Here is a 13,150-nt window from a genome sequence, read left to right as displayed (position 1 = left end):
AGCTCACCCTGCAGCTTTCAGACTTCTACCTGCCATAGGCTGGTGACTGAATTCTCTTGGCTTTCTCCACACAGAAACAATTAGGGACTTTTCAAAAAATGTGCAGTAAAAGGAGATATGTTTCTGCAGATGGACAGTTTACTGGGGCATGCCGCAGTGCTGTGGCTGTCCCTGCGGTTCTAGGACACCAAAAGCAAGAAAAACACCTCAGAAAAAAATATGAACAACTTTACAGCAGGACTAAGTGCTGTAGGGATCAATTCCTTCAAAAACACATGTCTGCGTGCAGGCTGGGCACTGCACACCTCCAGCCCCATCTCAGGAGGCTTTGACCCATTCTGCAGATCGTCCCCTGATGAATAGGTCTGCTGTGGTGCTGCATCCATGGGCACTGAAAATAGCCATTTCCTGTCCAGATTCTTATCCTGCAGTGAACAATTGCTACTGCTAACTACTGATCTCTTCTCCATCAGAGAACAGTATTTTTGGTGTATATTCTGGTACTAAAGGGGATGGTTGCCTTTCTAGGTCTCTGTCTGTGAGAACTTCTCATTCCCTTGTTAAATATGTATAAAGCATAGAAAATCTCAAGTTAGAAGTAACCCATATGGATCATTGAGCCCAACTCCCTGCTTCTCACAGGACTACATAAAACTAAGCCATATGACTAAGAGCGTCGTCCAGATGCTCCTTGAACTCTGACAGGCTTGGTGCTGTGGGGAGCCTGTTCCAGTGACTAGCCACCCTCTCGGTGAAGAACCTTTTCTTCCTATCTGTTGGTTGTGGCTGACTGGGATGCAGCCCTTTGTTTACTTCCTCATTTGTTTCCTCCTACTTTGAGTTTTGATGGGGTACGCATGCAGAGGTGTACATGAATGTGCTGAAGTGTGTCAGTGTGGTTTCTGACAGATTTAAATGACAAAGTTTGTGCTTTGGCACATGTAAAAAAATGCAAGTTGGTGCGGGGATGGGGGAAGGATTGGAAATTATGTCTACAAATGTGCTGTGAATTACAGTTTGTAAACCTGAGGTTTGTCTGGGCTTTTTCAGCAGTACGTTTCAAAAAATGTAATCTCCAGCGAGCATGTCATCGAGCGAGAAACAGAGACCTCATTTTCTACGAGCCACTACACCTCAACAACACATCACTCTGTGACAGTCACCCAGACACCCAGCCACAGGTACTAGAGGGGGGAGGCAAACAGCACCTGTAATACTTGATCTGTTGCTGTTGCAAAACCAAAAAGATGTATAAAAAAACAAACACAGAAAAATCTATCCTCCCTTCATAGTGTTTTCATTTTAAGAGTAACTATATTTGATGTCATGTCACCTATCAAATTTTCTTTCCAGGAATTTACAAAGAGTTTTATTGACTGGATGACATTCCAATACTGTTACGGTGAATTTTAGTATATGCAAATTGCTAAATCAGTGACAGTCTTGGTGACTGGAAAGCCCTCCTTTGCTCTCCTTTTATCCACGCATCCAAATCTTCTTAACGCATGTGGATTCGTACAATTCATAAAACTCAGCAGCCCCAGTTACCAACCCACAGGTTATGCTGTACAGCCTTAGTGGCAACAGAGCCCTTCCTTTCCCCTGGCTGAACTTCTGCTCATCTGCATTTGCCACCAAGGCACCCTCTGACACTACTCTCCCTTCTTCTCCTTTCCTGGTTGCTGCTCTCCAGCTGGAGTAATGGCCACACTGAAAGCATCCTCTCCGAAAGCCACTCGGTGCTCGTCAGCTCCTCCATGGAGAACAGCAGGCACACCAGCCCAGCGGGGCCCCGGGGCCGCCTCAATGGCATCGGTGGGCCACGGGAAGGCAGCAGCTTCCTCCGGCATGCGAGAGAGACCCCTGACTCCTACCGAGACTCTCCTCATAGTGAAAGGTAGGACACACCAGCTCATTGCTTTCAGCTGGCAAGGCCCGGTGTTCCCAGACGGTTTCAAAGCTTGGGAGCACAGGACGCAACCCGGCAGTGCAACTGCTCATGCAGGGTGTACATCTCCTCATTCAGAAAGGTGGAGAGCTTGATAGTCATTTAAAGTCTACCAAAAGTATTTCTTCCCTTCTTGCCTCTGCTGGATTTTTTCCTAGTAGCCAGCAGTTCACAAGTGGATAAGTTCCACTGAAGTCATTCATCAGAAATTTCCATTGTAAAGTAATGGCCTAATTAACAGTTTCTTTGCAGAAGCTGTCGAGAAAACTGGTGGATTTTGTGAGACACAAAAGGTGGGCAGAAAGCAATATATTGATCCATAGGAGGAGGGCATTAAGGACTCCTAAGCTGTGTAGGAATTCTGCCACCACCTACTTTCTGGGGGATTCCAGCTCCTAAACCTGTTATCTCCTTCAAAAATTCTTCTTGACACTTTATTAAATAAAAGCAAGGAACGCAAAGTTCAAGCCGGAAGAACCCAGGTTGTTATTATATCAGGAGTAATTAGAAATAAAGCTGGCCAGGAATTTTCCAACAAAGTAATTTCTTCTCTGAAAAGGCTGGTTCATCAGTACCTAAGGTCTGCCTTGAAGTGCAGCAGTTGCAAGAAGACTTTTACTGAAAAAGTTTTCTTGGCTGTAGGCTAGGATTCTATCTCAAGAGTGTGGGGTGGCCCCAGAGTAGCGAAAGAGAGACTGAGAAGAAACGGGACATTTAAAGGGAGCTTTGCCCCCTACAATCAGAGGCAGAAGAAAAGGAAAACAAAGGGTTACAGTTCTCTGAGCATTGTGAAATCACAAGGGATTTGATGTCATGGCATTTCCATGATATCAAAAACGCAGCCAGGCAATCCCCAAGGAGAGCAGGTTGTGTAGGAGACAAATCGTGGTTTCCAGAAAAATGAATGTGTAAAAGCCATTTCTGTGGTACTCCCTCTGCTACACAAAGAACAACTGCTCAGCAGCGGGATAAGGCACCATAGCTGAGGAGTCTCTGAATAAGGCCTGTAGGACCACTAAGGATGGTGAACTGTCTCTCTCCTTGTGGCAAAGTTGTCTGTTATTTACCGTGGAATTTAATTTCAGGATATGTGGCTCACATGACATAAACAGCCATGGCCACAATCCAGCAGATCACTTCAACAAGACTAGCTTTTAATCGTGCAAGTAGCCCTGCTGAAATCAGCGGCATTACTCACATGCATGTTCAGCGTGTGCTGAAGTGCTTTGCTGGATCAGGACCTATAGCAGTAAGTACCACGTTGCCTCCTGCCTGGAACCATACAGGATGCACAGCCACACACCCGCCAACAGCGAGTGTTACAGCTTAGTGCATTTGGGCATCTGCATGTGAGAAGCGAAGGTCATTTGCGCTGTCTTCCCGCATTGCCTGGGAGACCCGGAGCATCATTCTGATATGAGCTGTTTAGATTTTAGGGGAGTAAAAAGGAGCATGTGCCTTTCTGTTTCAGTGAGAAGAAAGAAGGCATTTCATGAGTTACTGTGTTTCTTGAAGATTATGCTAAAGGTGAAAAGTGGCAACTTTTCTGTGATAATTCACCAGTCATTGATGGCCTAGCCTGTTCCTGAAATGACTGTGAATTTGTAATGCGGAAGATAGTTCCCTGGGCATTAAACTAGGCCTCATCTATTTTTAACCAGCAGGAAATACATGGCAGATTATTTCTGAAATGGATTGCCTGTATGTGTGTGTATATAAGGGGGAAAATGAGAGTTATCTGCAAGTAAAAATGACGCTGAAACATAAAGGAATGTATGAGCTGACAAATTACTTCAGAAGCCATCTAATGTTGCTGTGCTGTGATTTTGTAGATCAAGGCTCCCTCCACCCTCCTGTTCCCCAGCTCCTTCACAATTTTGAGATGAAATAGAATAGACATTACGAGGGGTTCTTCTCCACTGCCCCATCCCTTTGTTGGATCCCATGCCCTGACATCCATTTACACAAGCGGAGGGCCCAAGCACCTATATTTTAGAAAGTCCTTAGTCATCTTACAGGAGAGAAGATCAAAAAACACCATCTCTGCACAAAAGACTGGACTATATGATGAAGTTGGCAGCAGGTAACTAGTTAATGCTTGTTGGCTGGCTGATCCCCTTTCACTGAGCCAGCATGGTTTACCTCTTGTGGGCTGTGTAGCTGGATAAATGTATCACATTTTAACCTTCCTTTCAGGATGGGCTAGAGCTGCATGTGTTCGGCTCCTGTGCCTCAACTCGTGGACAGCAGCTTGGTAGCGCTGCCCCATTACACTGTGGGGAAATACACCAGCAATGTGTGAATGCACAACACCCCAGTATGAGTGACTTGACACTGATGGAGGCATGCACCGTAGGCTGAACACATTTCATTAACTTAGTGTGTTAACTGAACCAGTTTAGCTAAAATCCAGTGTGTCAGGAAGATGTACGTCCAACACTATACCAGCTGGAGAAGTAGAAAGGCTGAAGTTTTTCATGCAATGCCTATTTAAAAATGTGAAAGGGATGGAAAGCTCTCTCACTGAAGGAAAAATAAAGAATTACTGCATTCACCCACCTATTAATTGCCCTCTGCTCTCACTAGCAACAAACTTGATTAATTCCCATACTTAACTCCAGTTTTGTTTTTCTTTCTCCTGTTCCTCATTTGATGTAAATCAAAGTGCCTCTACTGAAATCAATTTACTCTACTATACATCAGTTCCGGATCTGTCCCTGTTTCTCTTTCATCCAATAACTCTGTTTTAATTGAGTGTAATATGAGCAACTGAGTCTTAGATTGGATAAGAAAGGTGGATTCAGATTTATTTTGGCAATTTCAGACTGAGGTAAATGAATCACTAGTGAAAAACTAACCAACTTCATCAGTCATAGCCATATAGCTTGTCTCAGTGGGCCGGTATAAGAGATGGAGCTTAGAAAGGTTTTAAATTTAGACACAGATGAAATTCAGCCAGGTGAACTTAGGATAAGAACAAAAGCAAAGCCAAACTATGTGAAATGTCATGCTGGACACTGCCTTTGATCAAAAAGTTTCAGGCAGATCCTCACCTGGCATGAATCCGCATGACCTCATAGCATCTCATGGAGCTCCACTCATTCAGACCAGCTGAGAGTCTCACATTTTTTGTCCACTTCCTTTGAGACAAGCTCTGTACTGACACCTTTGTTTTCAGAAATCACCTTTGACCACTGCCCTTCCCACAGAAACTTACGAAGGAATAGGGGCAAATTTTTCAGAGCAATCATGAAGACTACGCCAGACAGTCCTCTCTGTCAGCATTTGTTCCCATGTGAGGACAAATAACGCTCCATGTTTCTTTGCAGATAGACCTATCAGCCAGGGTAACCAGCACACAAGGAGTGGAGCAGCACAAAGCTGCGGGGAAGGTGCTGCAAATCCTCCTCTGGCTACCCCCAGTGATTAAAATAAGCGGAGTCTGGCTGTAGATTTTGTCCAGACTTTGCTTTCCTCCTTAGCCTGAGACAGTCTGGTTCCCGTAAGAGTGTGAAGCCCCAAGAGGACTGTACCTTGATTCTCTTCCTTTCTCTCCTCCTGTCTGTTTGCGTGCACCCCACATTCTGGTTAAATACTGCCAGAAGAGCAGCAGCCATTTTTCTTTTGAGAAAATAGTTGCAAATGCTTTTTTTTTTTTTTTTTCCTGGCAGCCCCTCTGTCTCTGAATCCCATTCCTGGAGGCATTCCAGGAAGTTATTCTGGCAAATGATTTACAGCATCTCCATGGCTATTCTGAGGCAAACAGACCTGGGGGCTTTGCCGTGCTCCTTGCGCTCTCAAACATTTTTGCCCAGAGTCCCAGTAGTCAGTGGTTTTATTGGATGAATAGCAACAAGAAAGTTTCCCTGGTAGCCATGTGTGAGGATGCTGGGGATCTTAAGGGATCCCTGCCTTTTCCCTCCTAGCCCATGCGAGCAGCTGTGTTCACATGTCACCACTGCTCCTGTGCTCGCAACCTTTCCCCATCTCTTTTCTTCAGGTATGTCTCAGCTATGACCACACCAGCTCGCATGTCACCTGTCGATTTCCATACTCCGACTTCTCCCAAGTCCCCCCCCTCCAAAATGTCACCACCGACTTCCAGCTTGACCGTCTCCGTCCCTTCAGTGGCGGTGAGTCCCTTCATAGAAGAGGAGCGACCACTGCTCCTTGTGACCCCGCTGCGGCTACATGAGAAATATGACCACCACCTTCAGCAGTTCAACTCCTTCCACCACAATCCTGCCCATGAGAGCAACAGCCTGCCGCCGAGTCCTCTGCGGATAGTGGAGGACGAGGAGTATGAGACCACGCAGGAATACGAACCAGCACAGGAGCCTCCAAAGAAACTCACCAATAGCCGGAGGGTGAAAAGAACGAAGCCCAATGGCCACATTTCAAGCAGGGTGGAAGTGGACTCCGACACGAGCTCTGAGAGCAGCAGCTCTGAGACCGAAACCGAAGATGAAAGAATAGGCGAGGATACACCGTTCCTGAGCATACCGAACCCCATGGCGACCAGCCTGGAGCCAGCCGCTGCCTACCGGCTGCCAGAGAGCAGGACTAACTCGGCGAATCGCTTCTCCACACCAGAAGAGTTGCAAGCAAGGTTGTCCAGTGTGATAGCTAACCAAGACCCTATTGCTGTATAAAACATAAAACACATAGATTCACATGTAAAACTTTATTTTATATAATGAAGTATTCCACCTTTAAATTAAACAATTTATTTTATTTTAGCAATTCCGCTGATAGAAAACAGGAGAGGAAAAAAACTTTTATAAATTAAATATACGTATGTACAAATGTGTTATGTGCCATATGTAGCAATTTTTTACAGTATTTCAAAAATGGGGAAAGATATCAATGGTGCCTTTATGTTATGTTACGTTGAAAGCAAGTTTTGTACAGTTACAATGATTGCTGTCCCATAGTATTTTGCAAAACCTTCTAGCCCACAGTTGTCCTGGCTTTTTTGTGCACTGCATTATAATGACTGGATGTATGATTTGCAAGAATTGCAGAAGTCTCTCTGGTCGCTTATTGTAGAATCCCCAGATCAAAAAGCCCTGTAATGGCACTCCCACCCTACCAACCTCACCAGAAAAACACACACACACAGAGAAAAAAAAAAAAAGAGGAAAAAAAAAAGCTGAAAAAAACAACAAAAATATTTTCTTCTATAAGAGGTTTTATTTGCTTTCCGTATATGAAATGAGTTTTGTCTGCTCTCTGCCAGCCAAAAGGTTTGCTTCTTTGAGCACTGGGATGATAGTAGATCCAACAGCATGCTACTATTAATTACAGCAGGATAACAAAAAAAAAAAGCAAACAAACAAAAGAAAAGCCAACCTGCATAAAATAATGTTACTTATAGAAAGAAAGTAATACTGTGATTTTAAACCAAATATATTATTAATCAGAGGTCAGCTTGTAATCACTAGGAGCTACCATTTCATTATTTTCCAGATATTAATTGTTCTAGTTATCCCTTAGAAAATGGGTTTAGATTAGCTGAGGCTTTGAACCCAATACTCTATTAAAAAAAGGAAAAAAAAAGAAAAAAGAAAAAAAGAAAAAAAAATTATATTAGTTTAAGTTAATGGGGCAAATATAATAGCAGATATCTGTAACCAAGCAAGGAAGAGATCTAGCTGGAAAACAAATGCCACTAATAAAAGTGCAATCAGTTTTCATCTCTATTTTTTAGTGTTGATTTCTAATAGATCATTTTTCCTTTTGTTTCCCCTCAGTTTTCTCCCCTTTCTTCTCCTCCTCAGAAAACACCCTCGCAAGCTTCTAGCAATACCTTCTTAGAATTGCTGTTGGAGTAAGGGTTACTCTTGGACACAGAAATTACTTTCAGGGAAGAACTGATTTGCTGAATGGTTCAAAAGTACAGGCAAATAGGAAGGACATAGCGGAAGTATGGAGTTCATTTCTACTCGCCTTTATTTACTCCATTATTTGGGGTGAGAGAGGCAAGGGTGATGCAAAGCCCATTTATGAAGGCAAGTGCACCATGCGGGTTACAGCCATAGTGTGTGTGGCTATTTGAAATCAGTGTTTATATAGCCAGTGAAGCCTTGAAGTCTTTGACTAGTAATGAACAAGGGTGCTGTCAGTTCTGGAGCAGTTGCAGCCGTTCAGACAGAAGCAAATGGCCTCTTTTGCACTGAATTCCGATCAGTTTAGTCAGGGTCACTCTGCCTCTTCTTCGGATTTTTGTTGTGTGTTCAGTTGACACAGCATAGACTCAGGACTAATGTGGAAAACAAATGTTTTTCCTAGACTCCGGGGATTCTGAAAATGAGAACATATGTTCTACAGGTATTACCGGACCCTAAATAAGAGCCATGTCAAGAGAAAAAGAATTTCAGCCAAACTACACTCATCCTTTGGGCCACATCCTGGTCCCAGTTAAATGAAAAGAAATAGGTCAACGACATTTTGCGAGATGTAAATGCAAGGGACTAAAGTCCCGACTCAGTAAATTGTTCAAGCATATGCTTATGCCAATCCCAGCAAAAGTTATCTTCAGCATGTGCTAAACTCCCATTGATGCATCCAGCTCATGCATAAGTTTAAGCATGCGCTTAGGAGTTTTGCTGAACAAGGTGTCCAATTGTTTTGAGACCTCAAAGCAAAGTCTAGTAAATGAAGCTGTTTATCAGGATGATAAAAATCAGTGAGTTGCTAACTGTATAAATCAACGCATCACATTAGTAAGAACATGGGTGAGTCTACCTGACCACTGGGTTCAGCAGAAAACGAACAAAAGACCCTTAGTATAGGAAGAAGATTATGACAAAGTTGTACGCTAGAATGTTGCTGGTAGAAGCAAAAGGCTAGGAAACTAGCACAGCTTTGGCCTACGTGGTGATTGAAATAGCGCTGCTTATTTGAGAAGTCTGTGGGAGATGGCAAAGCTTGTCAAATACATACTGTCTGGACTTAAGTCCCCTTTGCTGTTTTTTCCCTAGCTGGCATGTACTTGAACACACTTTGCCTTTGCAGACCAAAACAAAAGTTCTCTACAAGTTCTAGATACCATACACTCATTTTCATCCCTTTAGCCATGCCTGTTTATCTGCAATCTCATGCAGCAGAACATCCATCTCCGCAGTAACTCTGCAACTCAGTAGGACAGAGGGCCAGGTGGGCTTTCCTGATGCAAACCACCGGTTTCCAAAGGATTTGCACTGTTGATTTTCCAGAGCCACTTGAAAATCTGTCCTTTCAGTAAGGTCTCGGATACTGCAAAGATCTCACAGGACAGACAAGACAGAAAAAGGATGGTAGAGGAACAAGAGATTTGCCCCAGAATCACCCATCTTAATCGCAGAATAGAGATTATAACACAGGTCTTCTATAATCTCCTCCAGTATAGATCACCCACAAGGCCAGCTCTCACTGAAGTGTCTGTGACAGCCCAGACAGATTAATCAGGATGGAAAGGGAGCTTACCTTGAAGTGGAATAAATTATTTGACTACTAACACTGTTATTATAGAGGGCCAGTATGAAATGAAGGAGCAATTGCATGTTTGGGAGCTGTACATGTGAAATTTATTTGGTGTGGGCCTAGAGGAAAATGTCACACTTCTGCTGCAGTGCCTCAAAGTCAAAGTGGTGTGCAGTCCCTGCTCCTCCTCCCACCGGTACATGTAGTAGTGTGTTGTAGGGTAAGCATGAAATTAGGCTGGGGACTTCACATGGACCTAAGAACAAGAAAATACAATTGGGGATATGGCTGCCTAAGCCCTTAGGTCTTTGGGGAGAACCCAGCCTTACAGCACAATTCATGCAACAGCGAGTTATGGCAGTTGCCCTGGCTTGGCACTCACAGGAGTGGGAACAGGACGTGGCCCCTCACCTCTGGACTTGCTTTTAGCACACTGTGAGGGTGCTCCACATCTGTCAAGTCCACACCCTGACGTTAGCAAGTACATGGCCACAGGTTCTTCTGGCAGGCTGCAGCCAGCTCCTGCTGGCCAAGGGGCTGGAGACTGCAGCAGCATGAAGCAGAGCCAGCAAGTGCCTATGGGAAAGGCCAGCTCCCCTTTTGGGGATATTCACTTCATTACCTGGACCTCTGAGCTAGGCAGTCCCAACACCCTAGGGCCATCACTGTGCAACCCTTGCCAACTTTTGGCTGAAAGACATGGCAAGGAGAAACGTACTATGAAGACGGGGGAAATATTCCAGTGGTGGCAAAGTTGTTCAAATTGTCCTGATTTCTTCCCTTGTCATTTAACTTGAGGCGTGAGTTTTCCCTGTGTATGTGTTTATATGCAGGAATTATTCCAGGATAAAAGGCTTCCTTCAGGAGTGTATAGCTGGAATATGTTGTACACAACCTGGTATAGCCTGCCTGTTCAGCTGGTGTGAATCATTACAGCTCTACAGAGGTTCTTATGTAACAGAGAAAAACTTCCTCCTTCCTCTTGGCCCAGCTATTCCCTTCCTCACTTGAGCCACCCCAACATCGCCAGGTTTAAGAGATCAATCACTGCCTTTATCAGGGAAACAGGAAAGCTCCTTTTCTTTCCAGTCCTCCAAAACAACAACGCTGCATCTCCCTGCTTCTCTCACACACATTGCAAGCAGTTTCTGGAGCATACAGGATAGCAAATGTGTGTCCCCTCAAAGGACACACTTCTCAGCCTGTTCAACACTTCTTGGCCCTGCAGTGTGGCTACTTACGATCAGCTGGGACTTACTTCTAGTAAGAAACAAAAAAAGCACCTATGAAATGCTGCAGAGAAGGGCAGACAAAGAACATGGCCAATTATCATCATTTATAATTCTCTATTCTATTGTAAATACATCTTGTACATACTTGGATGTTTTCATCATTTACTGTCTTTATGGATTATGTGTTAAATGAGACTCTTAGTTTATTGTGTAACACTGTAAATAACATAACGTCCTTTATTTATGCATAGGCATCTAACACACGGAGAAAGTTATCCTCATATTATTTTAAGATATATGTCAAAAATATGTTGCATTTTTCTTTTTGCTTTGAAAAAATTGTAATATATCCTCTTTTTCCCCTCTTTTCCTTTAAAAGAAAAATGAATGCTAATTTATTGTTCAGGAGAGAAAGGGGATGTAACTGAAAGGCAAACTGTTCAAAGAACATGCTATGGAAGCCACAAGCTACTGATAAACTAAAGAATTTATTATCCCAAATACAGCAATAAGTAATTGTTGATTTATTAAGGTTTTGTTATTCATTTTCAGTAAAAGAGGTGCTGGATTAAATTGTTTATGTGTTGTACTGGCCCAGCTGCTCAGCAGACTGTGTCAGGTCACTAGCCACCATCTTTCTGGATCCAAACATTGTTGTAAACATCTTGTTCTGTCTTTGTGGGCCACTGTTCCCTGAGTTTTCTGACTTGTCCCTGTGGAGGTCTGTGGCAGACACTCTTGTTCCTAGGTGCAACATTTTTAGTTTCTTAAATTAGAATTTTTAGCTTTACTCTGACCATTACTACTGAGTGAATGGGGATTTGGTGGGAGGGGCAGAAACAACAGTTTTGGGGCTGTAAGAGCCTGCTCTACAAAAATGTCACCTCACTGCTCAGTAACAGTTAATAGAGCAAATCAGATACTAGGAATTATTAGATTACATCACCGTGCCACTGTATAAATTGACAATTTGTGCAGATCTTAAGTACAATGAGTGGTCACGGTCTTCTCGTCTCAGAATAGAAATAGTATAAAGGGGAGGGGTTTGGAGGGCAACATGGGTGAATAAATATCGGGAGCCAGTATGGTCCAGAAGGCACTGAGTATGCTGGGTCTCATTAGTGTGGAAGAAAGCAGAGCTGAGGGGAGATACCACAAAGATCTATCTTGTGGAGGGTAGGAAGGCACTGGCTGTTCAGTACCTCTTCCAATACAAGAAACTGAGTTATCAAACAGAACTACTGGGCACCATATTCAGAAAGATGTGGCTCTTCATGTGAGGTGTAAGGAACTTGGAGAACTCCTTGCTGCAAGAGATTGTGGATCATAAAAGTTTCCATGGGTTCAAGGGGGATGCAGATCTTAGACAGGAATCCAATGAGAATTACTAAATCTGTGGAAACCACATCACATGTGAGAAACATCTGAAATGAAAACATGTGGGGGTTGTATAAGGTGGAAATATTGTGTATACTTGCCCTGCTCTTACCCTTCTTCACCTATCTGCCACTCTTGGAGAGAGAGCAGGGCACATATCTGGTCTGACTGTCCTTACATACAATCATAGAATCATAGAATTCTTTGGGTTGGAAGGGACCTTTAGAGGTCATCTAGCACAACCCCCCTGCAGTGAGCAGGGATATCTTCAACTAGACAGGTTGCTTAATGCCAATTACTGTGCCGTCCAACCTGGCCTTGAATGTTTCCAGGGATGGGGCCTCCACTACTTAATCTGGGCAATCTGTTCCAGTGTTTCACCACCCTTATCTTAAAAAATCTCTTCCTTATATCCCATCTAAATCTACCCTCTCTTAGTTTAAAGCCATTGCTCCTGTCCTGTCGCAACAAGCCCTGCTGAAAATATTTTCCCCATCTTTCCTATAGGCCCCTTCAGGTACTGGAAGGCTGCTATAAGATCTCCCCACAGCCTTCTCTTCTCCAGGCTGAACAGCCCCAACTCTCTCAGCCTTTCCTCATAGGAGAGGTGCTCCAGCCCTTGGATCATCTTTGTTGCCTTCCTCTGGACCTGCTCCAACAGCTCCATGTCCTTAATGATATTAGTATGTAAAGTCATTTGCTACTGACAAGCATGAAGTAAGAGGATGAAAGCTAGGAGTGAGCAAAGGCAGGAGGAATGCAGCAAAGACATCTTGGATGTGCTTCACATCCATCTGTTCCCAGGCCTGGTGGAAACATGTAGGTCAGATTCCTTCCACCTACCTGTAGGTTCTGAATGAGATGCCAAACTAAGGAGGGATGGAGGAAGGATAGAGGAAGGGAGGGGTGGAGAAATGGAGGAACAGAGAGAGGGAGGGAGGGAGGGAGGGAGGGAGGGAGGGAGGAAGGAAGGAAGGAAGGAAGGAAGGAAGGAAGGAAGGAAGGAAGGAAGGAAGGAAGGAAGGAAGGAAGGAAGGAAGGAAGGAAGGAAGGAAGGAAGGAAGGAAGGAAGGAAGGAAGGAAGGAAGGAAGGAAGGAAGGAAGGAAGGAAGGAAGGAAGGAAGGAAGG

General features: G+C 43.9%; 1 protein-coding gene across 13 annotated transcripts in view; it reads left to right on the top strand.

Annotated features, from left to right (window-relative positions):
- Positions 1–12,915, top strand: part of NRG1 (neuregulin 1) — a 498,771-nt gene extending 485,856 nt beyond the window's left edge. For 12 of the 13 annotated variants that reach the window (XM_075410880.1, XM_075410881.1, XM_075410884.1 and 9 more), the window contains 3 exons: positions 1,051–1,181; positions 1,694–1,897; positions 5,949–12,915. In XM_075410880.1, the coding sequence (XP_075266995.1) occupies positions 1,051–1,181; positions 1,694–1,897; positions 5,949–6,600 (987 nt within the window). In that variant the 3' untranslated portion in view covers positions 6,601–12,915. The remainder of the gene's footprint in view (positions 1–1,050; positions 1,182–1,693; positions 1,898–5,948) is intronic. The other variant, XM_075410875.1, reaches the window with a different exon arrangement.
- Positions 12,916–13,150: the final 235 nt, after the last annotated feature.

This window comes from Opisthocomus hoazin, chromosome Z (genome assembly GCF_030867145.1).
Source record: "Opisthocomus hoazin isolate bOpiHoa1 chromosome Z, bOpiHoa1.hap1, whole genome shotgun sequence".
Lineage (NCBI taxonomy): Eukaryota > Metazoa > Chordata > Aves > Opisthocomiformes > Opisthocomidae > Opisthocomus > Opisthocomus hoazin.
Note: the sequence above shows the minus strand (reverse complement) of the source record. Positions and strands in the feature narration are given on the sequence as shown.